The sequence below is a fragment of the Colobus angolensis genome, unplaced genomic scaffold (genome assembly GCF_000951035.1).
Source record: "Colobus angolensis palliatus isolate OR3802 unplaced genomic scaffold, Cang.pa_1.0 Scaffold132, whole genome shotgun sequence".
Lineage (NCBI taxonomy): Eukaryota > Metazoa > Chordata > Mammalia > Primates > Cercopithecidae > Colobus > Colobus angolensis.
In genome coordinates, this window is record NW_012114400.1 from 6,757,620 (window position 1) to 6,767,514 (window position 9,895).

At 34.7% G+C, this 9,895-nt stretch overlaps 1 protein-coding gene across 2 annotated transcripts in view; it reads right to left on the reverse strand.

Annotated features, from left to right (window-relative positions):
- Positions 1–3,873: 3,873 nt before the first annotated feature.
- Positions 3,874–9,895, reverse strand: part of BRINP3 (bone morphogenetic protein/retinoic acid inducible neural-specific 3) — a 398,700-nt gene continuing 392,678 nt past the window's right edge. For both annotated transcript variants that reach the window (XM_011934194.1, XM_011934195.1), the window contains one exon: positions 3,874–5,253. In XM_011934194.1, coding sequence (XP_011789584.1) covers positions 4,137–5,253 — 1,117 coding nt within the window. In that variant the 3' untranslated portion in view covers positions 3,874–4,136. The remainder of the gene's footprint in view (positions 5,254–9,895) is intronic.

Consider the following 9,895-nt stretch of genomic DNA (forward strand, 5'->3'; position numbering starts at 1 on the left):
ATTTTTGCTTCACTTTGAATTTCATTTATATGTACTAATTTACTACACTTGGCTGCCATGTCCTAAGTATCAAATAATTTGACATGGATATTCTAATTTATCAGTTATTCATAGTTCATTAAAGTAGCTAATGTTGCCTTCATGTAAAAGAAATGGAGATGTTTGTAAAAATGTCCTGCTAACTAAGATGCACTTGCCAAATATTGGAATTATTAAAATGACTGAATTATAATTCTTGAAATTATTAGACTAGGAAAGACTAGAGATAGAATTACAAATCTGATCTTATAGGTGGAGGAAAGAATGAATGTCAATAGCAACAGCATAAATAGGTGGTATAGTAAATAGGAATGACAAAGTGTAAACTCTCAAGTTTTAAAAATTCAACTGACTGGACTATACTTCCTAAGGATACTAGCATATGTGAGTCAAATGATAAATATTATACTTAAGGCTAGAGAGAAAACGTCTAAGCTTGCTAAATGATTATTTTTCTACTAAAATCGTCCAGGCACAAACTCAGAGTGGTACTGTTATCATAGTATGGTTTGGTTTATTTAAAATATTCTTTTCATTTGTCACATTGACTTGGAAAACCTGTATGTAGCCTCTTAAAATTTTATACCAAGTTTATTATGTAAAAGGTGTCCTTTCTATTTGGTTTCCAAAATTTTTCACTTTCCTTCCAGTTGAATTCCTGTATTCTATAACTTCCACTTCAGCAAGTATATATAGTCTTATTTTGCTCTTAAGTTTTTTCAAATGGGTTATTTTATTCAAATGAACATATTTTATATCTGTTCAAAATGAAGAGCTTTTCAATGTGCACAATGAAGAGAACAAAAGAAGGTCTCTGTAGAATTATAGAACAGTCCATGGTCCTGGTTCATTCCAAGCTATTTCTTCGCATTTTGAGAATAACCACAAAGACAGGGCAGGGTGGGGGAGAGAGAGAGAGCAAGAGTGAGAGAGAGAGAGGAAAAGAGAGAGAAGAGAAAATGAATCATCTTGTATTATTGAAATACACCTGAGACCATCAGCTATTTCTGCATTTTCATTTTTATTTCTTTGAGCTGAGAGTGAACATTTGGAAACAGATTCACTTTGCAAAAATGCAACTTGAGATTCCAGAGATTGCAAGTCAGGTCACACTGTCATGGTCATCAAAATAGTTGGTGCAGTAAGAAATGTTCCTAGAGGAAATGTATTCACAATAAATTTTTGATTTTCAGAATTTCAGGTACTATTGAATTTATTAACTTCAAGATAAATTTAGAGGCATGAATTTGTGGATATCAAGAATCTAAATGAAGTAAAATGTCCCATTTTGAAACATGATTTCAAATATATCTTTTGTTCTAAATAAGGTTTTGACAATAAAATTTATATTGAAAATCTAAAAATAAAAGTTTTTATTAAAAGTACCCAAATTCCTAAAACAACAGTGAGCAAAAATGGTTGTATATAAGCCAATTCGTGAAAAATTAAATGTTTTTGAACTGCATTTTTCTTATACATTGGTAACTCATGTTGTATTAACTTAGATTATTAATATAGTCTATTTCTTATTGGACATTTCTTAATAGGTGGTAATATGTGAGAAATGGAAACATAAAATATGTTTATGTTTCAGTCATGTATCCTCTAAATCTATATATCCCTGTAGAATTTGCTTGGAATGTTTATGTAGATTGTATTAATGTTATTTTAGACACAACATTCAGAAAAAGGTATTGATATTACTTCTCTCCTTTCAGGAGAAACTTTGACTCAGAGATATTAAACACTCACTGACAGAGCACTAAAAGAGTTGGAGCTCCTTTTATTTTATTGAATAGGACCTTTGTGACAAGACTTGCCAGACATGAGGAGTCCCAGGATAAGACCCAGTTATGAACTTTCTTACCTGTGGTCATAGGTCTTCTTTCTCACATGGCGGCCAGGAATAAGTTAGCTGTGCAATAAAAGAAGTAGCACTCCTGATAATTTCTTTTAAGTACAGTGAAATTAATGTTCTTCAGAGTCCATTGGTAATTGTGCATGTTGCTCAGATGGTTTCCGGGTGTCAAGGCTCTAGATAGCTGGACCTTCAAGACTCTTCTGGAAAAGGTTCTGGAGGCATCTCTGACTTTTATAGTATGTGTCTTTTGAAACATAGTGTTTATGTTTGATAAGCTTGGTCACCCTGTGGATGACTAATTGTGTATGATCAATGCCGGCTTTATATAATATTTTGGATGTACTGTGAGTGTGTGTCATATAATGTTTACTGATTTAGACCTCAATTTCTTAGGTTACTCCTGTTTCACCATAAGCCATTGCATGAAATGAAATTAAATACAGAAACACGATGGTTCAGTTAATGCTCAGTGGTGCAATAAAAAGAGGACAAATTTGTTCCAGAGAAGTCTATATTGGAATCTTGCTCTTTCAACTTAGTTTGTGATCTTGGGGAGCTTGACAAGCCACCATGAAACTTTGTTATTTTCACCAAGAAAATGAGAATGATAATTTATAACTTAGTGCTATTGTCAGAATTAAACAAAAATAATGATTTCTATGATACCAGAAAGATGGTGTTTAATACTAATATAAATTTTCTGTTGAATGACCTACTATGACAGAAATTAATATTTTTTAAAAAATCAGCTAACTGAAGTAAGACATTCAGCTACACATATATTAGGTGGAAGAACAATTCTTTGCTTATAGTGTATTGGTTATTTTCTGTCTGAACTGTCTTTTGCTCTTAAATGCTTAGGAATTAAAAATAACCCAAGAATCAAGAATGGCTGTATTCTAATGTTTGTTCTATCAGTTCTTTTTTTCATCCATGCCATGGGGTTCTTTCTCTGTGCCCTGAGAAATGCCTACACGACGAACAGGAAAGCTGGCGTGGCCTGGACAATGGATTTGGTTAAGTAATAAGAAAATATTTATAAGCTATCTAGAATTAGAGCTGACTGATAAATAGCAAAAAAACACATTTTATAGATACGGTCACTTAGTTAAACACAAATGAAATTCAAGTTTACAGAAAAAAACTAATAATATATCTAATATTATTTCACGAGTAAATGGGAACTTAATTTTCAGATCAACATTTTGAACTAAAATTGGTTTCATATTGAACTCATTTTCTCCTCAAAATATTTTTAGTAATATGAGCTTCTCTGGGAGAGGGAAACAAATCTATTTACACTTGAACTAGTTATTTGAACATTTATTTTATACTATTAATTTACAATCTGTGAACTCTAGAATGTTTTATTGACACGGATAAAGTGCTGGAATAACTAGGTTTTCAGGACTTGAAATTAAAATAATTGTGCCGAGTGCGCTGATTACTGGTTCCTAGAATGTAGAAAGGGAAGGAGGAAGCAAGCAAGTTGCTAAGAAAATTAAGGGTTTGCTTTCTCCATGATATACCTTATTATCACACTGATTTTTTTGTATGTTTGCCAAAATATTCTGATATTTACGAATTAGTTTATCTGAATACTTTAATTATAATTATGTCTCTAGTATTGGTTTCCTAAATACAGTTAATAAACATACTACTATCGTTTTTCTGTTAACCATAAAAAAAAAGCCAAAAACACAACAAACAAACAAAAAACAATAGTAAGTATCCTATCTAGTTGGGTTTTCCATAAAGATAATTGAAAGAGACCTTCAAATGTTTCCATTAAAAAGTCTTGGTGAATTTTTCCCCAGGTTCTAACAAACTATACCAAAATAGAACTCATTTCATGGAAAAAAAGAATCCCACAGCACTTCTTTTTAATAACTGTTCAGCTACAAAATTTTATTGGTATCTTTTTATGTTCCTGCTAGAGGATGTAATGCACAAAAGCATTGCCACGGAACATATAAAATTACAAATGAAATTTATTGTAAAAAGTAGAATGTCTTCTAGACTGGTGTCAGTATTTATTTCATTCATAAACCAAAACTGCAGTATAATATATTCATTGTCAGCAAGTTCATGTGTGTAAATTTCCATCCAATGTTATTGACTGATATAAGACAGATATTGAAAAGACAATTTAAATTTACTCTTCCAAACATAAACTGTTCCACAAAAGCACTGTAAAAACTCCTTCAAGATTTTGGGTTGTGCTTGACATTTATGGTTAACTACATAATTTGGTCGTGTCATAATCCATTGTGTTTGGCAATTTGGCATTAAACGCCTGAAGAGCAGATTGGATCCTCACCACCTCACTAGTAGACAGCTTGAGTCTATGACGAAGCAAGCAAGAGAAAAGATCTAGACGACGCTGACCAGGTGGGGAGAGTTTATTTACACGGTCTCTGATCTCTAGTAGTTGCAAAAGTGCTGAGTCCTGGGATCCCTGAGTATAGGGGTAGTCCAGCTGCAAAATCAGGTCCCGAATTGCTTCAGGGTCAAAGTGCATGCTGTAGCCAAACACTTGAATGTTATTGATTTTCATATAGCCCAGGTTCCGGGAAGGGTCAATAAACTCCAGAGGTTCGTAGTAAATGCTCTCATTACCATTGGGGCCATTGGACTTGATTCGGCTCCTCAGGTAGATGTGTACTGTCTCAAAAAATGTCTTCCATTTGTTCCCCAGAGTTAATGTCCAGTTATAACACTGCAGGGGGAGGTCCAACTTAGTCCGCTCCCAGTCTGGAAAGCTGTTTTCATTCACAGGCATAAACCAGCTCTCAGAGTGGCTGCCTCCGAAGGGATTGACGTAAACAGCCAACACTGGCTCCAAGGTGCTGTTTTTAGTCAAGCAAATCTGTAAAGAGAGACCCAAAATCATATGGACCAGACTTGACTTGTACTTATTACTCTTCAAGGTGAGGAGCATCCGCTTACGCCAGGAGGGATCAAACCAGCTATTGAGGCGCATGTCATTGCTGATAAAAATGGCATGGACTTCTATTCGTCTGTCCGTTTTCTGCAGCAGATATTTCATTTCGAGATCTTGCAGGTCAGTTTCAAAGCCAATATAGTGATCGGTGGACTCGGCGACTTCAGGCTTGCAGAGCCCCTGGCTGAGCATGTAGCCGGTGTTGCAGGTGCCACATCGGGTGCGGTTGTCTGGTGCGCATGTCAGGCAAGCGGAGGCGTCTCCTACTGTGCAGGGCAGGAACGCGGTGCAGACCACCTGGTCGTTCGGACACGTGCACGAGTGCGTCTCTTCTGAAAAGCTGCCTAGGAGTCCGTTCTCATTGCAGTAGAGAAAAGACTGGATGCGAGTAAGCCAGTAGGTTGAGGTTCTAGAAATACAAAACAAAACGAATCTACATAAATACAAAGATATTTTGTGTACTGCAGTAAACCTTAGCTCAGAAATCTTCACTATCATTTCTTCAGGTTATCTCCAGCCAGTAATTTAAATGAAATAAAATATTCATAGAACTTATAATTAGACTATATAATGCAAACACACACACGTGTGTGTATATTCCATTTATCACTGTGCAAAACAAGATTAGAGCTATACTTGATCTGAACTGCAATGCGTTTCTAAATATGTGATATCTTCTAAAGAGATTGCATGCTATCTCATTAGTGCACATGGAAGATGATTGTAGATAAAAATAAAAATATTGTATTGAAATATCAAGAAGAAGAAAGGTAAGTGATTTTATCATAAAATATCTGTAGGAAAATTAGAGCATATCAATGGTGATTGTTCATTCATTTACTCTTAGCTTCATAGACCACTAGTGTTGCAGGAAGCATGAATAGAAAGTAAAAGAAAAATGAAAGAAAAACAAACACCTCTAAATTGTCAATCAGTGTATTTAGATGCTAGGGTTGTCATCAACATTGAAAGAACAAGTACCCACTCAAAAAGATCATATTATTAAAACATGCTTGAGTTTATTCTTACAGGCTGTTCAAGAAAATAGTTGAAAATATCTCATTAAAATCAACAAGCTCCTTCAATAAGGGGTAAGTGTGTTAGTTTAATGTGTTTGATTTGAGTCATTAACATTTTTTCTTTTCTCATCAGGTTAATCATGATTCCAATTTCGAATCTCACTTTCCCGATTTTCTCATGTTATTTAAACCATTTTGGGGTTTTAAAACCAGTAAAATAGTGAAGGAAGAGCAATAGCCTTGTAATAACACAATTCCTTGTTTTTAGTTTGTTGCTTTCTCATACTGGATGTATGATTACGGGAAAAGTTGCACAGCATCTGTAACACACAGTTCTCTCATGTGAAAAATGGGAATAGTAATATCTTCCAGGTTGAGATTTTGTGAGAAATAAGTTAGGGTCAAACTCTATGCATGTACTTAGAATATTGCAAAGTGTCTGTTTCACAGTAGATACACAACAATTCTATTTTTGGTATTCTTATGATTTTTTGGTGTTCACATTTAATACATTTGGGATTTCCTGCAAAATATATATGCTGCACTCAGTCCTTTAAATATCTGCTTACTGTTTTTCATAGCGCCTTTTTCTGCTTAAGATTTTGTATTACTGTGTATTTACTTATTTATATTGTTTCTCTCATTACATATAATACCCTTTTGCCAAACTCTTGTATGTTTTCTTTAATAGCTATATAACCTGTACCCAGTAGAATTCCAGGAGATTACAAGCCTTTAATATTTATTGAATATTGAATAAAATGCATGGATTAGCCAAAGGAATATTTTCTTAAGAAGTGTATTTTTAAGTGAAATTTAAACCCTAAACTGAATATTTAATACACTTGGGAAATCCTAGCTCTGAAGTAGCACGTAGTAAAGTAATACAATACTTTATTTGACATTTGCACAATTAAAAACATGCAAAAACCTTTCTTATCCAGCTTCTCTAAATGCAACTGCATTATATATACTCAGAAGAAAATAAAAAAGTAAATCAAATCTAAGCCAACCATAAAACATTTTCCTCTTAATTCTTTCTTATACTGAAAATCACTGATTGAAATCTTAAACCTGTTAGATTCATGGCTTGAACATGTCTCCCAAAGTTCATGTTGGGAACTTGGTTGCTAATGCAGTGATATTGTGAGGTAGTAACTAATGGAATATGTGTCCTTGGAGAAATGCCCTCATGAACAGATTAATATCCTTATCTTGGGAGTTAGTTTCTTATAATTGGGCAACTTTGGCTCCTTTTTGCTCCCTGTCTTGCCCTCTCTTTGCCCTTCTGCCATCAGATGATGCAGCAAAAAGGCCCTCCCCAGATGCTATTCTTTTGATCTTGACTTTCCAGACTCCAGAAACCTGAGCCAATATATTTTTGTTCATTATAATGACCAATTCTGTGACATTCTCTTAAAGCAGCATAATGTGGACCAAGATAATTCATTTTTGAATTCTTCCAGATACTTTTAAGATAAATTCTCTCAAAAAATATCCCAAAAGCATGCCCAGGGTATTGTGAAAGAACAAAAATGTGAGGCTATTTGGCACTTCATAAACATTACATCAATATATAGGTGTCTCTGTTATGCTTGCTATGGTTCCTTGTTTTTTCACCACAGAATATATGTGCAAAAAGCTTTATTTTGCTGGTGTATAAAATAGGTTGATTAATCATTTCTGTATTCAATGTTAGAATGCAGATGTTAATACTACAGTTCATCATTTACAGTTACTTACATGTTTATACCATTTCATTCTTTTTCTCAATCACATTTTTCCTCATTTATTCCTTCCTTGCTTTTTCTTTCTTCCTTTTTTCATTGCTATCACTCTCTTGCGCTGTCCTCCCCATTTTTGATTCTTTATTCAGTTCTTATTTATGTATATCTATTTATATCTTAGTTATGTATATGTATATCTAATATCTAATAGAAACTACATAAAATATACATCCTATTCAGATGAAAATTATATTTTCTTCCCTGAAACCAAAGAATTAATTCCTTGAGCCAACTCATTTCCCACTGTAAGCTCTAATCATATTTCCAAATCATAAGAAGAAAACAAAAAATGAAATGAATAGACCTAAGGCAAAAACAGAGCTCACAAAAGTAGGGCATTGTAGAAAGAATCATTTGGACACTTTAGAAAAGCAAGAACTTTTTCCAGCTTTCCGTCTTTTCCAATCCTTTGCACGTCTGGCAAATACATTATGGAAGGAAAGCGTTTCAGCTGTTGGATTTCAGCTTCTTGGGTTTCAGCTCGCATGTATGAATATTGATACTTCAGCATACTGCCAAAGCTCTGGTACACTGGGACTAAAGAGATAGCATGTAGATTTTCTTCCTTGCTCCTTTGTGTCCTTTTTCCTCTAGCACCTACTTTTACTATTTCACTACATTCCACAAAGACAAAATAGATTTTTCAAGAAAGAAGACATGTAGTTACTTGTCTTTTCTTTAATCCTTGTGTAATCTTAGTGAAAGCAGCAGTCAAAAATAAAGACTAAGCACATTTCAGAATTGTATAATGGATTTTTCACATAGCTGGTTCCCCCACCCAACAAGGTAAAATTTAGCTCCCCTTACTTTATCTTAAAACTTCAAAAGAATTTTGGAGACAAATGTCCTGACAACTCAAAATTAGTTTGTATCAAGTGTATTTCCACTTTGTTTCTTTTTATGCTTAAGTATTAACACAAATAAAAGAAGCCACATTTTATTCATGTATACACATTAGTTAGACACACTATTTACGGTCTACTTGGGCTAAGGATTGTGACTGCATGGGTGGCAGGTAGGTCTTCTATTGTTTTTTATCAAACATGTGGCAATGTTCCTGACATCTGCTTTATAATACTTCAGTAAGCATTCTAAATAAAAGAAGGAAAAAAGGAAGGGAGAAAGAAGACAGAGAGAAACTAAGGAAAGGGGAGGGATAAACATATTATGGTGATGGAACTATAGATTATTAAGGAACAGAAGAAGGAAACTAGAATGCAAACTTTAAAAAAGCAATTGACATGATAAATATCATGATTTGGAGCAGTTCAAGGATATAGGAAATCTTAATCTATCCGGAAGAATTTACATTTTGAAAATAATTCCTCAAAAATATTTTAGGTGAAACAATTATGAGCAGAAAAATACCTTCCAGAGTTCACTTAAAATTTAATTGGAAAAATCAATCATTAGCTAAAAGGCCATTAATGTTTATATCACGGAGAAATCATACTAGTTTGAAATGTTTAGACAGCTGTTTATTCTAGTCACCTTTATTCAACTTATAATAATTTCCATTTATTTAAGATTTGCTCTTCTCCACAGGATACACTTTTTTTTTTTTTTTTTTTTTTTTTGAGACGGAGTCTCGCTCTGTCGCCCAAACTGGAGCGCAGTGGCCAGATCTCGGCTCACTGGCAAGCTCCGCCTTTCGGGTTCCCGCCATTCTCCTGCCTCAGCCTCCCCAGTAGCTGGGACTACAGGCGCCCGCCACCTCGCCCGGCTAGTTTTTGTTTTTTTAGTAGAGACGGGGTTTCACCGTGTTAGCCAGGATGGTCTCGATTTCCTGACCTCGTGATCCGCCCGTCTCGGCCTCCCAAAGTGCTGGGATTACAGGCTTGAGCCACCGCGCCCAGCCAAGGATACACGTTATACATGTTCCAAAAGAGGGCTAGAGTAGGAGTGTGAATATCTGACTTTACAGCCATACTTTACCCTGTGACCTGTGACAAGTTAGTCTCTTTAACCTTCAGCAGAAGCTTTGGAATTCAAGCAAACATTTGTTCAAATTAGGATTCTGCATGACTGTGGACTGTTGATAGCTTTCTGAGTCCCAATGTGTTAAACTGTGATTTCACTTGCTGATCTATTGCCAGGATGAAAGGATGTAACATGTAAAACCCACCTACGACAGTCTTTTTTTTTTTTTTTTTTTTTTTTTTTTGTTTTTCTTTTAAGAGACAAGGCCGGTGCTGACGAGTTGATGGGTGGGGAGGCCTCACAATCATCGCAGAAGGTGAAAGGC